At 39.4% G+C, this 25,399-nt stretch overlaps 1 protein-coding gene across 1 annotated transcript in view; it reads right to left on the bottom strand.

The window, feature by feature from the left end:
* ASTN1 (astrotactin 1) overlaps positions 1 to 25,399 on the bottom strand; it is a 461,200-nt gene that overhangs the window by 135,462 nt on the left and 300,339 nt on the right. Inside the window, exon 9 of the mRNA XM_072648560.1 lies at positions 3,086 to 3,160. Coding sequence (XP_072504661.1) covers positions 3,086 to 3,160 — 75 coding nt within the window. The remainder of the gene's footprint in view (positions 1 to 3,085; positions 3,161 to 25,399) is intronic.

Here is a 25,399-nt window from a genome sequence, read left to right as displayed (position 1 = left end):
TGAGATGTCAGAAGAGCAAGCTTATATTTTATTCCAGAACTGACAGGGAGACCCTGAAGGTTTTTGAACAAAGGGAACATGGTGAGGTCTGGGTCTCAGGAAGATTATTTTGGCAGCTCATGTGTATGTATAATGATGGATTGGAGGGAAAGAGGATAGAGTGGAAATAGAGAGACTTGCTAGGAGTTTATCACAAGAGTTCAGATGAAAAACAATGACTATCTGAAGCAGTTTGGCAGTACTGGAAATAAGGGTACCAGAATTAGCAAATGTTTAGTTATGAGAGGTGAATAACAAGGAAAGGTCAGGGGTAAGACCAAGGTTTTAAACTTGGATTACTAAGAGAATTCCAGAGTTCTTAAAAGAAATATGGACATTTAGAGGAGAAGGTTTGTTTAGGGAGGAAGATTAGCTGTTGCTGCTGAGTCATTTTTTCAGTCATGTCTGACTCTTCATGAGTTTTGGGGTTTTCTTGGAAAGTTTGGGGGTTTTCTTGGAAAGGATGCTAGAGCAGTTTGCCATTTCCTTCTCCAGCTCATTTTGCAGATGAGGAACTAAGACAAACAGGATTAAGTGACTTGCCCAGGGTCATACAATTAATAAGTGTCTGAGGCTCAATTTGAACTGAGGCATTCCTGACTCCAGGCCCTGTACTCTTAACCACTGCACCATTTAGCTGCACTAGGAAGAAGATAACATGTTCTATTTTGAATATGCTGAGTTTGAGAAACTGATGGAACATTGAAATGGAGATGTTCAGAAGCCAGCTAACAATATGAGACAGGAGTTTTGACAAAAAATTAAGAATGAATACACACATGTGCACATATACATATATAAACACATCTATCTATCATCTATCTTTCTCTATCTCTGTCTGTCTCAGTATATGTATATACATATATATGTATGTATGCATATACTATACGTGTATATAGAAGTTGTCAAAAAAGTCTTAAAACCATGATTAAACTTTTGGAACAACCTGTATATGTATACACATATGCATTGTGCAATCACTGCACTCATTCATTAAAAGGGGAGAATGGTCCAGAGGCAAGTAGGTGATATCTGCAAGTCTCTGGACAGGAAGATATGGATTGTGGAATTAGTGTCAAAAGGAAAGAAGCTGCACGGTGTTAGCTATATAGAGAATTCTAGTAGTGCAGTGGGTAGCAAGAAGTAGGTAGGCTTTCTTTCTCCTAGTCTGTTACATGATGTAGCATGATAGAAGCAACTCACTCTAGGGAATATATCTTTTAGAGTGACTCTAGAAATATTAGCAATGACAGGAGATGGGAAGAGTATGATCTGCCATGATCTAAGGTTAAGATATGTTTGTTTAAAATAGAATGATTAAAGTGAGTAAAACAGAATCAGAGTAAAAAAAAAATCACTGGAAAGATGTATATCTAAACTGGACAAGGATGCAAGTGTAAAGAGATATGGTGGAAGAGAGGGGTCTTATCTCAGCAAACAGTGGTTGAATGACTGAGAAGTAAGAGAATGGGAGGTTGCCCCTTGTGGGAGAAGGGAAGATCAAGCTGCCTAGGGCCTCCACTCTCCAAGGTCCTGAAACAACTATGTGGTCGAAGATGGAGATCAGCTAACTACAAAATATTCCTCCCCTAACTCTGGAGCACAGTATTCTGAAAATACAGCAGGTATGGGAAGAGCAGGCACAAACTTAGAACACAGTGATAAGGAGATACACTTGTAGGGACAATATGTGGCCAAGGCAACTCATACCTCTGGTGCCAACAGGCCTCAATAACCTTTTTATTCCACATGGGATCCTCAAGAAGCTATACCCTGGATATGAGTTGTTAAGCTGGGCTCCCAGGGTCTGCTTTCTTCCACAACATGATTCTCAACTGCCAAAGCTAACTGGCTCCCTTCTCTGCTGCCAGAGGTCCCTCTACTGGACATTACTTCCTCACTGGAGAAATCTGTGTTCATATCCATCTGGAAAGTGTATCCATGCTCCATGCTGCTGGTCATATAACTGCTTTAGGTGATGAGTCTTGAAGAGGAGGAGAGAAGAGAGAAATTCTTTGCTTCTCCTATAAGAAATATCTACTTTTCTACACTGAATAATAGCAAAAGTCAAAGCAGAGGCCAGAATGTCTCTCAAGGATTGTTCCTGGATAGAATTTGCATCTGGGAACATTATCTCAATGTTATTATTAGTGGTAGAGACTGAGTCTAGCTTTTATTTGTTTGTTCATTTTTATTGTTCTTTATTTGTTTGCTCTGGTTTTGCAACCCTAGCAGGAGGGCAACAATAGTTATAATGTTAAAATGACAAAAAGTAAAGGGGTTAGTGTAACTGGAGCAAGAAACAGGGAATGAGGTCTCAAAGGATTATGAAAGCTGTGGGCTGGGGCAGAATTTTGTCATTTTTCTACTGAATGTGTTACATATTGATTGTAGAGAAACAAAAAAAAATTAGTATCATGGAACACAGGATTTAAACCGGCTCTTGGATATTACCTATTCCAATCTCATTTTAAAAATGTATTAATGAATTTTCTTACTATATTACAGTCATTTCTGAATATCTCTCCCAGGTCTCCTATACCATAAGCCATCATACTTTGTAACAAAAATTAAAAAAAAAGAAACAGGATAAAAAAGGAGTTGAAAAAAATCAACCAATACAGGGTATATAATATTCCATACCCATGGTCTCCTACCTCAACAATGGAGAGATCATTTACTCAATTCTACTTTGGGGCCAAGTTTAGTCATTATACTTACAAAATATTCACTTTTGTTTTATTTCAACTTCTCATTTGAGAAGCAAAAAAATTTAGGATTAGTGAGTGGGATTGAATTCACCAAGGTAACATAAGTAAGAAAACAGAAGAGCAGGGATCTGGAATTTAAATCAAGTTCTCTGATTTCAAATCTGGCCTTCTTTCCATCATTCTCTTGTCTACTTTTTAATCAGCACAGAGGTACTTTTGCTATAAAGAAGTATTTTCCATCACTTCCTTTGTAACTAAGGAGCAAATTAAAGTGGGAAGAGAAGAACTGTGAGAGATGAGGAGTCCAGAAAACCAGCTCCTCATCATTCACTTACCTGAATATCTTATCTGAAGGCTGCTCTCCCAAAACCAAGTCAAATCCTCTCTGAAATATCGTGTAAGGCCAAGGCCTAGAAGGAAAAACAAAAACACAAACACAAACTGTTTGCTTTCACACAGCACTTTGAGTCCTCAAATCCTTTAACAGTATAGACACAAGCTAAGGTGCAAATCACTCAGCCCATGACTCATGTCTGGCCTTTAACTTCCCTATGCAGGACAACTAGAGGCACACACCTAGCAAAGCCCTGTCAATTTAGACCCAAAAAATTCAGTAATCATAATTTGGATGTGGGCTAGGCTGATGCGTACATTGAAAGTATTAAAATTATTGATCAGGGGCAGGGTGGGTGGGAAGTTGCTAAGCAGAAGCACAGTAGAAACAGGATGGCAGAAGAATCCTTATTTGTCTCACAGCCAAAACGTTTCAATCATGTTTGCAGCTGCCATTTTCAGGAAAAATAATTGATAGTGTTAATTGACCATTGTCTAATGTAGAGAGTATGAGGGTTAACTGACAGCTCATTTGCTCAATTGATACCCACAGAATCCCAACAAAATTATAGAAAAAGGAAAATCCCAGTGTGAGGAGTGGATTCGTTATGAAGGATTCACAAGAGGATATGGACAAGAGTTGTGTACATGTTTTTCCCGCATCAGACTATAAGCCCATGTCTTTATTTCTCTCTAGCCTGCACTGCTGGCTCTTCTCTCAGCCCTACCTTACAATGCCCCCAAGTCAGACATCTTCATTTCACTGACCTCCATCACTTTTCCAGTTTTCTTTTGTATGTTACCTTTTCCAATTAGAAAGTAAGCTCCTTGAGATCAGGGACTTTTTGTGTGTAGTTATATTCCCCACACTTAGCACAGAACCTGACACATAGTAAGCACTTAATAAATTTTTCTTGCTTTAGACCAACTAGTTGAGAACAGGGACTGTCTTTTGCTACTCTTTGTATCCCCAGCACTTAGCACAATGCCTGACACATGGTAAATGTTTGATAAATGCTTATCAATTGACAGGTGACTGAGTAGAACAGACATAGACGGACTATGATCTACACCTCTGGTGTCAAACCATTGGAGGGAATACCCATATTGATGATATAATAAATCCATTGAAATATAATGATAAACTACTTTTATTGATTATTTCCTGAACAGACTCTCTCTGTGGTAATACTTTATTAGCTTAATTCGTGTTCTAATACTTGTATGTAATAAATTTGTATTTGTCTAAAACAATTTGTATACCTTTTTCATTAATCCAAAGTGTGTGTCTGGTCTCTTCTCCCTCTATCTCAATTGATGAGAGTTTACTTTCTGTCTCTCTGTCTCTGTCTCTCTGTCTCTGTCTCTCTGTCTCTGTCTCTCTCTGTCTCTCTGTCTCTGTCTCTCTGTCTGGCTCGGTCTGTCTCTCTCTGTCTCTCTCTCTCTGTCTCTCTCTGTCTCTCTCTCGGGCAGTAAGGGCAATTGCTATAATCTGAGCAGGCTAAGTAAATCCCTAAGAGTTCAAATCCAACCTTAACATTCAGCCCAATGAGCTATTCAAGCAACTACCTGGAGAGGGCACCCTTTGAACTGTTAGCTGTGGCTTCTGTGAATGAACAACACTTTTGCCTCGTGTTTCTTTTCTATGCCCCTAGAATTCAATTTAGAAGCCCTGAGAGCAACCAGAATTGACTCATAAACCATACTAATCCTACGAACAACCCCTATACCAGGGGAAAAATTCCCTTCTCCTAATGTGTTTTTTTCATACTTTCTTTGTGTTAGTTCTGTCCCATTTAGATGGTGAACCCATCATGCAGGGTTCACATCCAATTCTCTTTGCTGAGCAGAGCCTGATGCATGGTAGGTACTCAATAAACGTCTGGTATGATTCATAGTAAGGTCTAGAAATGAGAAGGAAACAATGCCAGTCTGATCATCTGAATCCTAGAAAACAGCGGTCAAATAGACAGTTCAGATTGCATCTATGGTAGGTAAGATCCCACTTTGTTTATGGTTAACATGTTCAAGAATTATACATGGGGTTTGGGCTCTGAAATTGCCAAAATTACATGCATTCAAGTTAATTCCTAGACCAGATGTCATTAAAATTAATTCCTGTGTTGTCTGATATATTTTATTTTAGGGAGTAAATCTCAGAGTTGGTGTGTAATCTAAGACTTAGAATTGAAAGTCTGGGTTTACAAAGCTCATGTTACAAGGCTCATGTTCAATGTCGGAGGGTCTTTCACACACACACACACACACACACACACACACACACACACACACACACACGATCTCTTCTGTTCATGACCCCAAAGTGATGCTTCCCCTGGGAAAGTAGAGTTTACCTAATGTTTAGGAGGCTTTGGGTCCCATGCAAGTGCTCAGGCTAGCAATACATAGAATCTGAGAGAAAGGAAGGGGAAGGAATTAATCATTCATATAGAACCTACTATGTGCCAGATCCTGTGCTAAGCACTTTACAAATATTATCTCATCTGTAAAAAAAAAAATCCATTAGCACAAACACAAAAGCCTCATTGTCAAGCCCATAAGAACAATATAGCCAATTCTCTTCTCTCTGATGGGTCTCCAGGGACTATCTGAAGTTTGCATACTCCCTGAAAGAGGACAACATTCAGGGTCAATGTTCAGTCAACCTCCTTTCCCTCTAGTAAGCCCTGTCTTCCCAGGGCTCATTCATTTTCATTTGCGAACTTATAATACTAGTTGAGGGCCCCCTTAGTGTTGCTAAATAGTCAAACAGCCCTTCCTTTTGATGAAATCTACTCTCCCCTAGGGACCTATACTGTGGTTATACCATGGCTGCTTACTTATCAAGGAGAAAAAACTTGGGTTTGAAATGGAATCATCTTCCCTTTCCCTCCCTCCAAAAAAAAACCAACCAAAAACCAACTAAACTATAATGAACAACTGAACTATCATACTATAGAATATACAACTCCCAATATTGGTGAGAAGCAAGGTCCAGGTTTGCTTCTCCACATGATGGCTCTGACCCTTTCTAATCCTCAGTTCCTCTTGTCCAGGAATTGTCCACTGTCCACTTGTCCACTGTCACTGTTTCCTGCTGCTGCACTTTCTGAGGCCATGTGTCTCCTTCTTCACATGGCTCACCTGGCTCCTTGGAAGAGCCTCACCCAGGACCAGGTTTTCTTTTCAATGCCACTGTGTCTCAGCATTCACAGTATAGCCCACCTCTTTTTTTTTTGCTCCTCTGCTTTGTTTCTCTCCTGCTAATTATCCCAGGTAGGGGCCTCATTCACAGGTAAAGCTCAGAGACTCCCAAAGTAGCAGTAAATACATCACCCTTAATGTACTGTCAATGGACCAAAGACTACCCAAGGCAAGTGTAGTTTACATGACATGATCAGTGACAGAATAATGTCTTAAATGTGGTGCCCATGGGACAATTTAGACCTTGTAGAGGGAGGTATCTTCAATGCCCAGCTGAGGCTTCACATCCCCTAATCCTGTTAAACTTGTTAACAGTGAGTTAACTTTGATCAGCCTCTTCCTAGATCCATCCTCTATAAGAGTAAATCACACTGCCCAAAGTATAATTGTTAATGATGATGAAAAAAATAAACATCTATGAAAGGCAATGGTAAATCTGTCAATTAAGATGTGCTTATTAAGCACTGATCTGCATGCTGCCTCATTAAAGTTCCTGTGTAGATCAAGATAGATATGGTCCTTGCCTTTGGGGAGTTCACAATCTAAGAAAGACAACCGAGACCCAGACATAAAAGAGCTAAAGAAAACTCTAAGAGGTTAAGAAGAATAAACCCTCAACAACCTCACAGATTTGCTAATTAAATGAACCAAAAATAAATAAATACCCTATTAACAGTTACAAGGGAAGGGATAAAAGCAAATTGTGGGGTGACAGATAAATGAGAGACCTGAGAGTCTCGTGTTTACATAGGAAAGGAAGAGGCAGGCCAGGAGAGGGATTCACGACCTTCCTTTCCATTGATCATGGAATGTTTTATGGAAGAAGAAGGGTTATACTACCATGACTGCTTAAATGAAAATAGGAAGAAATCAAACATTATGATTATATCAGTGGATGGAGGAAAATGCCCTGTTAAAGTATAGTGCTCATTTATACTCCTTTAAAACACATGGGAACAGAAAGAGCTTCTTGTAAATAACATATAAAGCATCTATCTGAAACAAAAATTTTACATTATATGCAAATTGGAAGCAATAGAGACTTTAAAATAAATGCTTCTGTATATCAAGGCTGGCCCCTTTCCCTACTATTGTTTCACTTACATTTAGAAATGCTAACAACAGTAATCAGACAAGAGAAATAAATTAAAGGTCTTAAGATAGGCCAAAAAAAAAAAAAGATATTGCTTAAGACATGATGGTTTACTTAGAAAATTTTAGAGAATCAACAAAGAAATGGAGACAATAGCTTCAGTAAAGAAGCAGGGTACAAAATAAAGCTACAAAATGAAAAGCATTTCTATATTATATTTCTATTTCTAGACTATATTACTATTTATTATTTCTATACTATATTTCAAATAATACTAAAAACTGGGATATACGAGGAAGAAAGTCCCATTCAAAATAAGGTTAAAAAAACATAAAAAATCTAGGATTTACTGCACATTCAAGATGTGAGTGTGTACATTTATGTGTATATGTATGTGTACAGATATACACATATCAGCACATCTCTCTCTACGTATAGATAGATAGAGAGATATAAATATAGATATATAATATATGTTTACAAAGTACCCCTTAAAGAAACAATAAATCAAATAAAAGGAGGCTTATTCAGAACTTACAGTCAGGACATTCCAAAATAATAAAGGCTATGATATTACATAAACACAAGAGTCTGTGTGGTACAGTGGGTAGAGACCTGGACTTGGAACAGGGGAGATCTGGATTCAATTCTAAACTCTGACACATACCGGCAGTATGACCCTAGACAAGTCTCATGAGCTCTCTGTGTACTAAACCAGAGATGTCAAACATAGTTGACACTCCCAAGCTGTACAAAACTCCCAAATGAAGCAGCTCAAATCAGATTAAAATGTAATTGGGAATTTTTTTTTCATTTTTTTTTCATTTTTTTTTTTATTTAGCTTTTAACATTCATTTTCACAAAATTTTGGGTTACAAATTTTCTCCCCTTTTCTCCCCTCCCCCCCCAAATGCCAAGCATTCTAATCGCCCCTATGACCAATCTGCTCTCTCTTCTATCATCCCTCTCTGCCCTTGTCTCTGTCTTCTCTTTTGTCCTGTAGGGCCAGATAGCTTTCTATACCCCTTTACTTGTATTTCTTATTTCCTAGTGGTAAGAACATTACAGTTGATCCTAACACTTTGAGTTCCAACTTCTTTAGCTCCCTCCCTCTCCACCCCTTCCCTTTGGAAGGCAAGCAATTCAATATAGGCCAAATCTGTGTAGTTTTGCAAATGACTTCCATAATAGTTGTGTTGTATAGGACTAACTATATTTCCCTCCATCCTATCCTGTCCCCCATTACTTCTATTCTCTTTTGATCCTATCCCTCCCCATGAGTGTTGACCTCAAATTGCACTCTCCTCCCCATGCCCTCCCTTCTATCATCCCCCCCCACTCTGCTTATCCCCTTATCCTCCACTTTCCTGTATTGTAAGATAGGTTTTCATACCAAAATGAGTAGGCATTTTATTCTTTCCTTTAGTGGAATGTGATGAGAGTAGACTTCATGTTTTTCTCTCACCTCCTCTCTTTATCCCTCCACTAATGAGTCTTTTGCTTGCCTCTTTTATGAGAGATAATTTGCCCCATTCAATTCTCCCTTTCTCCTCCCAATATCTTTCTCTCTCACTGCTTGATTTTATTTTTTTTTAAGATATGATCCCATCCTCTTCAATTCACTCTGTGCACTCTGTCTCTATGTGTGTGTGTGCGTGTGTGCATGTGTGTGTGTGTGTACTCCCACCCAGTACCCAGATACTGAAATGTTTCAAGAGTTACAAATATTGTCTTTCCATGTAGGAGTGTAAACAGTTCAACTTTAGTAAGTCCCTTATGACTTCTCTTTGCTGTTCACCTTTTCATGGTTCTCTTCATTCTTGTGTTTGGAAGTCAAATTTTCTTTTCAGCTCTGGTCTTTTCATCAAGAATGCTTGAAAATCCTCTATTTCATTGAAAGACCAATTTTTCCCCTGAAGTATTATACTCAGTTTTGCTGAGTAGGTGATTCTTGGTTTTAGTCCTAGTTCCTTTGACTTCTGGAATATCCTATTCCATGCCCTTCGATCCCTTAATGTAGAAGCTGCTAGATCTTGTGTTATCCTGATTGTATTTCCACAATACTTGAATTGTTTCTTTCTAGCTGCTTGCAATATTTTCTCTTTCACCTGGGAGTTCTGGAATTTGGCCACAATGTTCCTAGGAGTTTCTCTTTTTGGATCTCTTTCAGGCGGTGTTCTGTGGATTCCTTGAATATTTATTTTGCCCTCTGGTTCTAGAATCTCAGGGCAGTTTTCATTGATAATTTCATGAAAGATGATGTCTAGGCTCTTCTTTTGATCATGGCTTTCAGGTAGTCCCATAATTTTTAAATTGTCTCTCCTGGATCTATTTTCAAGGTCAGTTGTTTTTCCAATGAGATATTTCACATTATCTTCCATTTTTCCATTCCTCTGGCTTTGTTCTGTGATTTCTTGGTTTCTCATAAAGTCCTTAGCCTCCATCTGTGCCATTCTAATTTTGAAAGAACTATTTTCTTCAGTGAGCTTTTGAATCTCCTTTTCCATTTGGCTAATTCTGCTTTTGAAAGCATTCTTCTCCTCATTGGCTTTTTGAACCTCTTTTGCCAATTGAGTTAGGCTAGTTTTCAAGGTGTTATTTTCTTCAACATTTTTTTGGGTCTCCTTTAGCAGGGAGCTGATCTGCTGTTCATGCTTTGACTTCATGTCTCTCATTTCTCTTCCCAGCTTTTCTTCCACCTCTCTAACTTGATTTTCAAAATTCTTTTTAAGCTCTTCCATGGCCTGAGCCCATTGAGTGGGCTGGGACACAGAAGCCTTGATTTCTGTGTCTTTGCCTGATGGTAAGCATTGTTCTTCCTCATCAGAAAGGAAGGGAGGAAATGCCTGTTCACCAAGAAAGTAACCTTCTATAGTCTTATTTCTTTTCCCTTTTCTGGGCATTTTCCCAGCCAGTGACTTGACCTCTGAATATTTTCCTCACACCCACCTCACCTCCTGATCCTCCCAGCCAGTGTTTGGGGTCTGAGATTCAAATGCTGCTTCCAGCCTCAGGGCTTTGGGTGGGGGCAGGGCTGCTATTCAGTGTGAGATTAAATTCAGATGCTCAGGTGAGGGCAGGGCTGCCTCTCAGGCTCAGTTCCCTCAGGGAGTTTATGCACAGACCTTCAACAATGGATCCAGGCTCCTGCCTGCTTGGAGAGCCCTGGTCTGCCGCTGTCCCTCAGCTTCTGTCTCCCGAGGGGGCCCGAGCCATGGGGGCACCCCACTCCCCCCTCGACCCGCCAAAGGGACTCTCTCACCGACCCCCGTCACCTGTGGGTGGAGGTACTTGTGCTGCCGCTGGAGATCCCGTCCCTGAAGCCCGCTCTGATCTGTTCCTCTCGGTGCCGCGGCCACGGCAGGGTTGTACTCAGCTCCCAGTCCCGGCGCCCAGTCTGCAGCATGAAGGACCTTTTACGAGAGGTTTGCAGGTCTCTCCGGAACAGAAATCTCCCTCGCTCCAATGTTCTGTGGCCTCTGGGTGCAGAATTCGCCGTGAGTTACTTCTTTGTAGTTGTTCTATGGGTTGTGGGTTCATAGCTATGTGTATGTGTGTCTTTCTACTATGCCATCTTGGCTCCGCCCCTAATTGGGAATTTTTTAATACAACACAATACAATATAACATAGATAATGCTAATTTGTGGGTTTCTAAGTCAATATATGACTGATAGGAACCTGTTTCTATTTGCATTTGATACCAATGTTCTAATCAACTCGATAAAGCTATTAATTGCAGAGAAAGTGATGACCTGTGTTGATAGTAGGTGTTTCCTCATCTGATAGGAATCACAAATTCAGTCCATATTAAAATCTGTCCAAATTAATTTAATATGCAAAGGAGAAACTTTATACAGGTAAGCTAAACAATAAAGGCATTCATTGAAAGGAACAAATGTAGAATCTCAAGAGAAATAATAGGGAGACCCCCCTTTTCCCCCGGTTATGAAGAGGTAAAATATTTCCAGACTTCAAATCATAGTATAAACCAAATATTCAGCAAGACTTTTAGTTATCATTTTTAAAACAGCAAACAATTATAAATATATAAAGGAATATAAGAGGGGGAAACTAGACAACAAGAACACAGCACCAAGACCAAGTGCAACATTCTCTGCCTGCTGCCCATCCACACTGAGGTGAGGTTTGACAGACCAGCTTCTTAATGTGTGTGTGTGTGTGTGTGTGTGTGTGTGTGTGTGTCTGCGTGGGTGTGGATACTTTCCCCACATCAGAATATGTATCCTATGACTATTTTCTATTGGCTTCTCCTCCTCTTCCTTCTCTTTCTTCTTCTCCTGTTCCTCCTTCTTTCCCCTTTCCTTCTTCTCTTTCTCCTCCTCTTCCTCCTCTTCATTCTTCTTTTTCATCTGTTTATTATTTTCCTTATCTTAGGTGAATGGGCATCAGGAGGAAAAGAGGAAGAAAAAAATGGCTACAACTTTGTTATCTCCCAAAGGTTGAAAGCATTATCAATGATCTCCTTAACCATCTGAGCCATAAGGAGCCAAGTCAGTGAGCAGACAGCCAGAGGAGCGATGTGCTTGAGCCAACCCAGCACTAAACTGACCCAATAGCCAAAATACTGTGCTGTGCTAGCAAGGGAGGGAATCACTCACTGGCTGTACCACATGCAACAGTGAACTTGCTGAGAACTTCTTGTGACAACTACTTTAGCTCTGAGGCAATTCTAAAGTTGAGCATGTAGTGGAAAGAGTGAGTCCCTGGTTCTGAGCACTTGTGTTATACTCCCATCTTAACTATATATTCTCAGTAAATATCTTTTTATTAACTGATTTTGGGAAGATGGTAACTGGTTGAATAACATTTGGGTGAATACATCAGATAGTGAATTGTGGGTGACAGCAGCAGAAAATTTCCTAACAAGTAGAGATGAGGAGGGAGAACACTCCAGACAGCATTAAAATAAGGAATAATGGTGGACTTATATACCTGTGCACAAGCTCTAGCTGGCTATATGACAGGTTAGTATGAGTTGTACATGGGGAGTAGTGAAGGGAAACAATCTGATGACAAGGAATGTTTCTTGGAAGAAATAACATGAAGATCGCCATTTACAGGTTCCCAAGGGAAAGCTACATATCACCTCTGAACCTTAATTTACTAATAGGTAATGGATACAATCAGGTCTCGTGTTTCCTTATGGATGAAATGAATGTGCTCTAATAAAATAGCTGGAATTGGTTGATTAAGTGGAAGCTGAGAATATACATTAACTAGTGATTGTCAGTTTGGACAGAGGTATCTAGTCAAGTGTCCAAGCCTTCTCAGTACTAGGAAATATTTTTTTATCAATGGCTTTTATGAAGGTATAAAAAACGTTTGGTAAATGTGAGGATGAGGTAAAATTTTCTGACATCTCTAACACGTTGGATAAAAAGAATACATTTAATACTAGTACATGTTAAATTCTATACAAGGGCTAAAATTTTTTTAAAAGCTCCACAAGTATAAGATGAGGAAAATATACCTAATAGTAGTGTTGACTCCCATTCTCTATACCCTCTATACTTCTGTATTCTTCTGAGCTCTGGATGTTCTGTAGGTATTTCAAACTCAATTTATCCAAAACTCGTTATTTCTCCCTTTATCCCCAAACTCCCCATTTATCTCATGGACATCACCATCATCCTTCTGGTTACTCCAGATTCACAACCTTGGTGTCATCCTCGACTCCTCATTTACATTCACCCCTCGTATCCAACCAAATGACAAATCTTATTATTTCTATGTACAAAACTTCTCTCACTTCTGTGTTCTTCTACTTACTCATATAACCACCATGCTACTTTAGGCCCTCATCTCCTCTTGCCTGGACTATTAGAACATTTTCTTCATTGGTCTCCTTGCCTCCCCACTCCAATCCATCCTCTACACAGCTGCCAAAGTAATTTTCCTAAGGTGCTGCTTCACCCATGTCATTGGAAGCTCAGTGGCTCCCTAATAACTTGGCTAGGATCAAATCTTATTCCTCTTTTTGACACTGAAAGCCCAGTGATAGTCTACCTTTTCATTCTTATTACACATACTTATTCATACATACTATGGTCCAAACAAATTGGCCTTACTGCTTATTATACATAGCTCCATCACTTGTCTCTGCTAGCTTACCTCCTCATCATTATCTTAGCTCAAGTATCACCTTGTATATCCTAGTTATCCAACATTCAACTAGCAACTGCTAGTTCCTACCTTCCACTACACCTTCAAATTATCTTATATGTACTTTGTGTATATTTTTTTTCTATACCTAAACAAATGATGGAGAGAGAGATATCTAAGTGTAGCACAGAGAGAAAAGGAAGTGTAGCATAGAGGTATGGCCACATATTGCCCACAGCCCTCCTGAGTGCAGCCTGAAACAGATTAAATTGTGATTGAGAAGCAGTTAACAAAATAAATAAATTACAATAAAACATGACATTACTATATGGTTTTCTAAGTCAATATACAGCCTTCATGGATTTTCATGTATGCTTTAGTGGCACTCATTTCTATTTCACTTGGACACCACTGGCTTAGAGCTCAAGAGCAGGCCTTGAGGACTGGAAGACCTTGATTTATGTCTAACATCTGAAACTTCCTACCAGCTAAGTTACAACCTCTCAGTTATCTTGGCTTGTGCTGTCAAACTCTAATAGAAACACAACCCAGAAGGTCCTACATTGACTTAGAAAACCATAAATCAACATCATCTAAATTGTATTGCATTTTTATTTACATTGTTAAACATTTACCAATTGTACTTCCATCTGGTTTTGAGTGACTTTCACTTACAGAGCTGTCCATGGGCTATGAGTATAACACCTCTGCTCTAGGTCACTCTCTATTTCTATAAATTACAGAGAAGGTGCTCTATCTAGGTATATACTATCTTATTCTGGATTGTAGCTCAGGTTATCCACAATTTGATCTGGGAAAATTTCAAGGAAATACAGCATTTGATGGATCCCCTAAGGGGACTAAATTTCTTCTGGTAGATTTCTGAAATCCAGTGTCCTTGGAAGTGACCAAAACCTTCAAGTAGACACAAATTTTCACTTTGCCCATAATTAGTTTCTAGATTTGAAACAGGTTTTGATCCTGGGGCAGTTTGCCTTTCTAAAGACAACTTATCTTACCCACTACAGTTGAACTTCCTAAATTACTCAGAGGATCCTAAATTGTCATTCTAGGAGGCAACAAGGCTCAGCAGAATTATTGGTGTTTACAATGGAAAACAAGGCTCCCTGGGCATTGGATACCATCTAATGGTTGCTTAGCATAGTACCTCATACACACACATATGTATATATACACATACACATATACCTATATATAGATAGATATACATATGTATATATATATATATAAATATAGATATATAGATATAGATATGGAGGTATAATAATACTTTGATCCCCTTTGGGATAACATTTGCACTCTTTTTTGGACTTTTCATAAGTGGTTTTCCTATTAATTATCTTAGTCTAGGAAATTCAACAGGGTAATTTATAAATTCCAACTATTAATTTAGTTAGAGATAAGAATGGGAATCTACTAAAGTTGTACTGTGTACAGTATATATGGCATGGAGCTGGGTTCTACAAGACTATACTAGTGGAGCACAAACTTTGACTGCTACTAACAAACAAAATGATATAGTGGATCGTGTTGTCTTTAGAGCCAGGAAGGATTAGGATTAAATACCACTTTGGATATACATTAACTGTGTAACCCTAGGCAAGCCACTCTACTTCCTTGCTCCTTAAGAACAGGACTATCATTTGCCTTTCTTATTATTCCAAGTGCTAAGCACAGTGCCTGGCACATAGTAAGTGCTCAGTAAACACTTACTGACTTGTTGAATTGGGAGTCAGTTTCTTCTTCTATAAACCGAGGTTATTGGACCTGATGACTTCTAAAGACCTTCTAAATCTATGTTACTATGAATGACTTTGGTCATTGTCAAATATTTGAAGGACCAGATGTCTGCCATCCAAGGAGAAGCCCACCCCCATCAACAAATAGTTGGCCACTAGGCTAGAATGAAAATTTTCAACCTACCAATTTATAAATTTGAACTAGTAAGGCAGGAAAGAATTCTTATCTGTATTGCTGGACACCATATGCAAATGGAAGAAATCACAAATCCTTGAAGCATAAAAAATAGAGTTATAAAAGGTTCCACACTCATATAAGCCCAGACCCTGAAGATTATCTCCTAAATAGACATCCAGTTGCCAGTGATTTCTTCAGGCAAATCCCATCATCCCAACAGCAGAATCCCTCTTGGATCTGTTATTATGAACAGCAAAGGAATCTGTGGCTTAGAGATATGCTCATTTGAAAGGGAGGCCAGGCAGCCAGGGGGGCACAGACTCAAAGTGGAGATGCTGAACACTGTTAACAATCCTCAACTTGCCTCTTTCTCTTCTGGCCTTGAACATACCCCTACATTATTTTCAGAATCCTCCCTAACTGGTGACCCTTTAGACACATTCATCATTACTTTTGACTCTATTTTTTTTCTATAAAGAGCACTTTAGACATACAATCCTTTCCCTCTATAATTCAGCCTTCACATTCTTTTAAAAGAAGTGCTTGAAGCACAGTGCTGACCATGGTACTACACTGCTCAAGAAGCTATTGTGGCTTTCTCTCATCTCTCTGAGAAAATACAAATTCCTTTGCTTGGGACTTAAAGTCCTTTGCAATATGGGTCCAGCCAACTTTCCAGATTTATTCACAAAATGCCTTCTTAGACACTCTATATAAAACAAACTAACCTCCTTGCCATTCCCTGCATAAAGCACTCCTTTCCCAACATCCATGACTTTGTACAGTCTGTCCCCATGCTTAGAATGTTATTCCTCTTTTATCTCTGCCTCTTGGAATCCTTAGTTTCTTCAAAACCTAGCTAAGATGTCACCCTCTGTGAGGTTTTCTTATCCCTTCTCCTTTTACAGTGTCTTCCCCAAAATGACTGCATTTCCTTTGTAGAGGTATTATATGAACATGTCATGTTTATCCTCTTCCCCTTCAGCAGAATGTAAGCTACTCAAGAATATGCCAAAGCCTGGAACAGTGTCTAGGCTACTACAGTTTCTTAAGAGACTGGATTGAATCATACTGACTTCGGCGCTTGTTACTGCAGGCCTCAATGCTGGTCTATATGATATGACTACTTTTCAAAGAATAGATTTCATCCTCTCTGCCTTCCAGATGCCAGAGGAGTTTTAGGAGTAGGTGATCTAGGCTCTGCCAAGAACATGATGAAAACCAACTGAAAGTTGACCAGGCTCAGCATTCAGCTAGGCTAGAATCAGGATGTAAGACAACTATTTCTATACTGGTCCCATGTCCACAGAGGGAGGCTTTATTGATTAAATCTCAGTTGTAACTTCTCATTGAAAGTGAATAAGGACATTAAGTTTAAGGCTGAGAGCCCCTAAAATATAACACCTGGAATGGGGAATTTCATAGTATAGTGAAAAGGGAGTCAGACTACTTGAGTTAAAATCTTGACTTTGTCGCTGAAGAGTACGTGTGAAGGGGCAACTGGAAGACAGTACATACATAACAAGCCCTGGAGTCAGGAGGACCTGAGACCTAAAATCCAATCTGAACTTAAACACTCACTAGCGGTGTGACCCTGGGTAAATCACTTAACTCTCAATTGCCTGGAAAAAAAAAGTGTATGTATGACCTTGGTTTACTCACTTCTTTTCTATTGGTCTCAACATTACTCATCTGTAAAATGAAAGAATTAGTACTGCCTGACTTTTAAGGTCCCTTCTAAGCTCTAAATCTCTGACACTCTAAATGGGAGCTAGTGAAGGGGCAATTTCACTCTTTTTTTCTGGGTTGGGACAGCTAGATTTGTTCGCTCTCCCATCAAAGAAGATTAACTTCTCTCTTTCATTCCAGGGAGATTTTACCATATAAAGAAAGCAGTGAGTCCCTTTTCTCATAGAGAATGTTTTATAACTAAGGGGATTCTTTTTACAAGTAATTATATTGATTTTTTTTCTTCTCATACCTTGAGGCCCCCATCCAAGATGGGGAATATTTTAAAAATGAAAATAACACATCAATAGTCAAGTGCTGTCAGATCCAGTTAAGCCTCCCTCTGGCTGGCATGAGAATGAGTGTCTTATGGAAGTGAAGTTTCTAAACCTGCTGTGTAGCGTCTCTCACTGCATCCTGCAAGTGATGTACTGTGTATGATGTCTAGAGGTAATTGGAGAGCTTATAACAGGATATTACTTCCTGCATCTTGGAGGTGCAACTTTTGTGGAAGGCTGTGCTAGTTGGGGGTTAAGTGGCAATTTATTTTAGCTAATGTTTCTGAGGGATAATCGCTTGGTTTCACGGATATTCAGAATTCAGGAGGATGAAGGGCAGGAGGCTAACATCATGTCATATGAGGATAAGCTTAATGTATAGCCTGGAGAAGGAAAGAAGAGACTAGGGACAGGGAGGGTTGGTAAATGTTTAACAACCTACTCTCCCGGGGCGGGGGGGAAGCACAAAGGACACTTACATTTAATGTGCATTTATAACATTTTCTCCACTACTTTCTTAAGTCTAGATAATCAACAACAAAATGAATCAAGTCCTGATTTGTAGTATCTACTGATTTCTAAGCTGTAAAAGCTCATATTAAAATGCAAGAATTGGCTCTTTCAAGCTGGTAGGAGTTGGCTCTAGTACACCACCCGGGTCTATGATTATGGAGGGAGCTGGGTCATAATGAGAGCTCTCTTCAAGTGTTTGTAGCAGAGATTAGATTTATTCTGCTTGGCATCAGAAATAGAAATGGTAGATGGATGTGACAAAGAAGTAAATTTTGGTTTTACAGAAGGAAGAGACTTCATAACAGTTATAGCTATCTAAAAGTAGAATGAAAATAGAAAGAGTGTACTGCTCCTTACCAGAAGTCTTTAAGCAAAAGCTGAATGACCACTTGTTAGAGATGTTATAGAAAGGATTGTTAAGAGCCATTTGCTAGTCAATAAATGGTCAAAGGATATGAAGAAGCAGTTTTCAGAAGAAGAAATCAAAGCTATCTATAGACACATAAAAATGCTCTAAATCACTAATGATTAGAGAAGTGAAAATTAAAACAACTCTGAGATATCACCTCATACCTCTGAGAATAGCTAACGTGACAGCAAAGAGAAATGACAAATGATGGAGGGGATGTGGAAAAATTGAGCCACTAATTCACTGCTGGTGGAGTTGTGAACTAGTTTGATCATTCTGGGGGACAAGTAGGAACTATGACCAAAGGATTATCAAGCTATACATACTTTTTGACCCAGTAATACCACTCACTACTAGGCCTATCTCAAAGAAAATAAAGAAAAGGGGAAACAACCTATTTGTACAAAAAATTATAGCAGTTATTTTTGTGATGGCTAAGAATTGTGTGTGTGTTCATCCTTCATTGCCGAAGAAGACCATGCCATCAGAGAAATGATGACATGACTTGCACTTGACTTTGTTTTGAGTGAGGGAGGGCTGTGCAGGTCACCAGCCTCACTTCTCCTCCAGAGCCATCTGAATCCAATGACCAGATATTCATCAGGATGACTGGAGATGACCCAGGATGAGGCAATTGGGGTTAAGTAATTTGCCCAAGGTAACACAGCTAGTGAGTGTCAAGTATCTAAGGTGAGATTTGAGCTCAGGTCCTCTTGACTCCTGCACTGGTGCTCTATCCACTGCACCACCTAGCTGCCCCCAATGGCTAAGAATTGGAAATCAAAGGGATATCCATCAAGGACTGACTAAACAAGTTGTGGTATATTCTTATGGTGGAATATTATTTTACTATAAGAAATGATGAGCAGGATGGTTTCAGAAATACCTGGAAATAATTATATGAACTCATGCATAGTGAAGTGAGCAGAACTAGGAGAATGTTATATATAGCAATGGCATTACTGTAAGATGATCAACTGTAAAAGACTTAGCTACTGTGATTAAGACAATGATCTATGACAATTCCAAAGGACCCATGCTAAAAGATGCTATCCACATCCACAAAGAGAACTGCTGAACTTTGAATGCAGAGTGAAGCATCCCTTCTTTCACTTTCTTTATTTGTAATGTTTTATTTTGTCTGTATTTTCTTTTGCAACATCGTTAATAAGGAAATGTGTTTATCATGACTTCACATATATAATCCATATCAAATTGCTTACCTTCTCAAAAAGGGAAGAGGAGTAGGAGAAAGGGAAAGAATTTGGAACTCAAAATTTTGTAAAATGAGTGTTAATTTTTATATATGGTTATAAATATGTGACAAATTAATAAAATCATTTCTAAAACAAATGATTATTACTCAAGAGCAACAAGAGGGATTAGAAGAGGTCCCTTCCAACTCTAAGACTGGAGAACTTGGTAAAATGTCAGAGACCACTTGTCCTAGTTACACCATTGGTTCCAACACTCCATGCCTCAGTTTATATGGCAATCACTTTTCTCCTTGAAATTTGCAATGAAGAAAAACTAAATGCAACTAATATCCAATATAGAAACTAATCAATGAGCGCTTATTATCACCACCATCATCTTCGTCACTGTAAGATTTGAAAAATACTTTATAGATATCTCACTTTATCTTTAAAATAGCCCTGGGAGTCAGTCATTCAATATACATTATTAAATGTCCACTATGTGTACAGTACTAGGCACTGTAATTGTTTGGTCATTTCAGTCATATATGACTCTCTGTGATCCTGTTTCGGAATTTCTTTGCAAAGATAGTGGAGTGATTTTCCATTTCCTTCTCCAGCTCATTTTACAGATGAAGATACTGAGGCAAATGGTTAAGTGACTTGCCCAGGATCACACAGCTAGCTAGTAAGCGTCTGAGACCAGATTTGAACTTGTGAAGATGAGTCTTCCTGACTCCACTCTACCAACTAGCTGCCATCACTAGGCTGTGGGATACAGAAAAGGGAAAAGATCATCCCTGCTCCCAAGGAGCTCATAATATAATTGGGGGTAGTTTGGGGACATACTATATTCAAATAACTATATACAAATAATCTATATACGGGATAAATTTGAAATAATCACTGAAGGCAAGACACTAGAATTAAAGGGCTAAAAGGCTTCCTGTAGAAGACAGCACTTTAGCTGGCTCTTGAAAAAAGCCAATAGGCAGGAATAAACAAGAATGTCTAGGCAGTGGGGAGAGAGACACTATTATTATCTCCATCTTTCAGATGATGAAACTGAGGACAAGGGAGATGAAGTGACTTGTGAAGGGTCACTAAGGCTGGATCTGAACTCAGGAGTCAGAAATATTCCAGGCCTGGCATGCTATTCAATGTATTACCTAGCTCTCTAGACATTTATGTAAGATAGATATAGGATAAGTTGATAAGAAACTGTGCCTTTTAAAAAGCCAGTAGAGTCTTTTGGTGCTTAGATCAAGCCTACTGTGAAGGAGGAATATCACTTGGATTAAGCCTACCTAGTTCTGGTTTGTACATAGGATATCTAGATTGCTTACGTGAATCTGGCTATTTGATGGAAAAAACAAAACAAAACACTGTGTAGTATTGGTATAGTGGTATGTTGGTATAGTAGTAAGAACACTGATCTGAGATTCTACTGACTCAAACCATAGTCTCATCTTCATCACTAATTTGTTGTAGACAAGTCTCTTTGGAGAAGTCACTTAACTTTTCAAGTCTTTTTTAAAAAATTTATTTATTTAAGCTTTCAACATTTATTTCCACAAAATTTTGAGTTCCAAATTTTCTCCCCATTTCTCCCCTCCCCCTACCCCCAAATGCCAAGCATTCTAATTACAATCTGTCCTCCCTTCTAACATCCCTCCTTTCCCTTATCCCCATCTTCTCTTTTGTCCTGTACAGCAAGATAAATGTCTATGCTCCATTACCTGCATTTCTTATTTCCTAGTTGTATGCAAGAACAATATTGAACAGTCATTCCTAAAACTTTGAGTTTCAACTTTTCTTCCTCCCTTCCTCCCCACCCATCCTTATTGGGAAGGCTAACAATTCAATATAGGCCATATCTGTGTAGTTTTGCAAATGACTACCATAATAGTCTTATTTCCCTCCATCGTATCCTGCTCCCCATTTCTTCTATTCTCTCTTTTGCCCCTGTCCTTCCCCAAGAGTGCTGACTTCTAATTGCTCTCTCCTCCCATTGCCCTCCCTTCCATCATCCCCCCACACCCTGCTTAACCCCTTCTCCCCCACTTTCCTGTATTGTAAGATAGGCTTTCATACCAATATGAGTGTGCATTTTATTCCTTCCTTTAGTCAAATGTGATGAGAGTAAGCTTCATGTTTTTTCTCTCACCTCCTCCCTTTTTCCCTCCACTGAAAAGTCTTTAACTTGCCTCTTTTATGAGAGATAATTTGTCCCATTCCATTTCTCCCTTTCTCCTCCCAATATATTTCTTTCTCACCCTTTAATTTCATTTTTTAAGATATGATCCCATCCTATTCAACTCACCCTGTGCTCTCTGTCTCTCTCTGTGTGTGTACATGTGTGTTTGTGTGTGTGTGCGTGTGTAATCCCACCAACTACCCAGATACTGAAAAAAGTTTCAAGAGTTACAAATATTGTTTTTCTACGTAGGAATGTAAACAATTCAACTTTAGTAAATCCCTTAGGATTTCTCTTTGCTGTTTACCTTTTCATGCTTCTCTTGATTTTTGTGTTTGAAAATCAAATTTTCTTTTCAGCTCTGGTCTTTTCATCAAGAATGCTTGAAAGTCCTCTATTTTATTGAAATATCATTTTTCCCTTGAAGTATTATACTCAGTTTTGCTGGGTAGGTGATTCTTGGTTTTAGTCCTTGTTCCTTTGTCTTCTGGAATATCATATTCCATGCCCTTTGATCCCTTAATGTAGAAGCTGCTAGATCTTGTGTTATCCTGATTGTATTTCCACAATACTTGAATTGTTTCTTTCTAGCTGCTTGCAATATTTTCTCCTTGACCTGGGGATTCTGGAATTTGGCCACGATGTTCCTAGGAGTTTCTTTTTTTGGATCTCTTTCAGGTGGTGATCAGTGGATTCTTTCAATACTTATTTTGCCCCCTGGTTCTAGAATATCAGGGCAGTTTTCCTTGATAATTTCATGAAAGTTAATGTCTAGGTTCTTTTTTTGATCATGGCTTTCAGGTAGTCCCATAATTTTTAAATTGTCTCTCCTGGATCTGTTTTCCAGGTCAGTCATTTTTCCATTGAGATATTTCACATTATCTTCCATTTTTTCATTCTTTTGGTTTTGTTTTGTGATTTCTTGGTTTCTCATATAGTCATCTGTTCCATTCTAAATCTTAAAGAACTATTTTCTTCAGTGAGCTTTTGAACCTCTTTTTCCATTTGGCTAATTCTGCTTTTTAAAGCATTCTTCTCCTCTTTGACTCTTTGAACCTCTTTTGCCAATTGAGTTAGCCTATTTTTAAAGGCGTTATTTTCTTTAGCATTTTTCTGGGTCTCCTTTAGCAAGGTGTTGACCTGTTTTTTATCATTTTCTCGTGTCACCCTCATTTCTCTTCCCAATTTTTCATCCACCTCTCTTCCTTGATTTTCAAAATCCTTGTTGAGCTCTTCCATGGCCTGAGCCCATTGAATATTTATTTTGGATGTTTGGGATACAGAAGCCTTGACCTTTATGTCTTTCCCTGATGGTAAGCATTGTTCTTCCTCATCTGAAAGGATGGAAGAAGATATCTGTTCACCAAGAAAGTAACCTTCTATAGTCTTATTTTTTCCCTTTTTTGGGCATTTTCCCAACCAGTTACTTGACTTTTGGGTCCTTTGTCAAGAGTAGGGTATACTGTGGAGATCTGTAAGATCTCAGTTCCTCCAAGGTGGCACAATCAAGCGTGTACACTGGTCTGGGAGCAGGAAGAGATTTTTGTGCCCAGAATCTTAGCAGAGTTTCCTCTTCACAACCACCTGGCCTCCAGTTCCACCAAGCCAGCTCTGGGTGCGAAGATTCAGATAAGCTGTGGGGGCAGGGCCACCATTCAGTGTGAGATAAAGATCAGCTGCTGCAGGGCCTCTACACAGGGCTCAGGTAAGAATCAGTTGCACAGTGCCCCCAGGGGTTTTATGATCCAACAATGGATGCAGGCTGCTGTATGGGCTGCTGTGGGAACTGCTGCTGCCTGCCCAGTGTGGCCTCTGTGGCAGCTGCCTAAGGCCAGAGCTATGGGAAGGCCCTTCACCCTTCTCCCTTCTCGGCCAGCTGAAAAAACCCTCTCACTGACCTTTGGGTTGAGGGATCTTCTGTGAACTGCTGTTACTGAAACTGGAGATTCCTCCCCCTTGTTTGCATCCTCCTTCTAGAGCCATGTTGCACCAAGCAGCCAAGGCTGGGCTGGGCTCTGCTCCATGTCTGGTGCACCAGACGTTTCCTGTTGGCCTTTCAGATCACCCTGGGCTGGAAATCTCCACTCTGTTGTTCTCCACTTCTGCTGCTCCAGAATTTGTTGAGAGTCCCTCTCTACAGGTATTTTATGGGCTGTGTGGGGAGAGCCAGCATATGTGTGTCTTTCTACTTCTCCACTTTCTCATTTAACCTTTCTAGGACCCAGTTTCTTGAATCCTGGTTATTTCCCTTTCTAATTGTGAGACCTTGAGTGAGTCACCTATCTAACCTCTCTGAGCTGTAGTTCTTTCATCTATTAAAGTAATACCCGTACTTTGTGGGGTTTTGTAAGGAAGGAAAATACTTTTCAAACTTAAAATTATTATTGAATGATTGTTGTTGTTGAGGTTAGGCTACATGATTCCCAAGGTCCTTTCCAGTTCTGAATTCCATTTCAGCTGGAAGTCCCCATAAAGGGTGGAGGTCTTTGGAACTGTGCATCAATCTCACCTGGCTTGGGACATGCCCCATTTGGACAGAGAGGGCAAAGGAAGGCAGAACAATAAAATTAAACAAAGAGGCTATGAAAATGGGCCCCATCTCTAGCACCTAGTAGGCATGTGACCTTGAGTAAGCCCTTTCTTGGGCTTCTAGTTCTTCCTCAATCATATTCTAGTAATAAACATGCAGTACCAACCTCAATGAATAGGGTTACTGTAAGAATCAGAGGAGAGAGTGTATAAAAATTCTCTTTGTAACTCTCATGTCAACGTGAGGTCTTATGTATTGATGATGACATTTATTTATTTACTATTGGGGCACTCCAGCCTTGTGAAGCTGAGATTAGCAGGTGGGGTAGCTGCAGTACCAGTTCATGGTTTCCTTGGATTGTAAGCAGCCAGGAGGGCAAGTACAGGAACAAACAATGATGGATTGGGATGAATTTATTTTGTATGCTATCTATGTTCAGGTTGTCTCTTGGAATAGAATGTAAGCTCCCCAGAGTCTAGCACAGGGCCTGGCACATAGTAGGTGCTTATAATTGCTCATTTATTGATTCACCAATTAGTTATCCATCTCTCCTTGAACAACCTCAAGTGCTTGGGGAATCAAAAACTAATAAAGAAGCTGACTCTACTTCTGAGCAGTTCTAATTATCAAAAAGGTCAAGATGGAATCTCCCTCCCTATATGTCTAAGAACTGATACTAGTTTGGCCCACTAGGGCCACGCTGAATAAGACCTCACCTTCCAGTGCCTAACGATATCCTGCCCCACCCCAATGTCTTTCTAAATATCTCCATTCCCTTTAACTAGTCCACAAACACCACAATTTCAAGGTCCCTGCTGGCCATAGAGGAGCAGGAAAGCACTATCTGGAGACAAAGCACCTGGGTTTGAATCTGGCTCTGTTCATTCCTTACCTGTGTCACTTTGAATAAGTCATTTGCCATTTTGGGGGATGAAGAAGTTAGACCAGAATCCCAGGGTTGGGGGTGGGGGACAGGAATCAACTTGAACAGGCTCTTTAGAGCCGACTGTCACATTTTCAGTGTGAGCACTTACACCTGGGAATTCAGCAAAGACTACAAATCAGGGCTTGATTTATTGTTTGGTTGATTGTCTAGACTTGAGAAA

The sequence above is a fragment of the Notamacropus eugenii genome, chromosome 2 (genome assembly GCF_028372415.1).
Source record: "Notamacropus eugenii isolate mMacEug1 chromosome 2, mMacEug1.pri_v2, whole genome shotgun sequence".
NCBI lineage: Eukaryota > Metazoa > Chordata > Mammalia > Diprotodontia > Macropodidae > Notamacropus > Notamacropus eugenii.
Note: the sequence above shows the minus strand (reverse complement) of the source record. Positions and strands in the feature narration are given on the sequence as shown.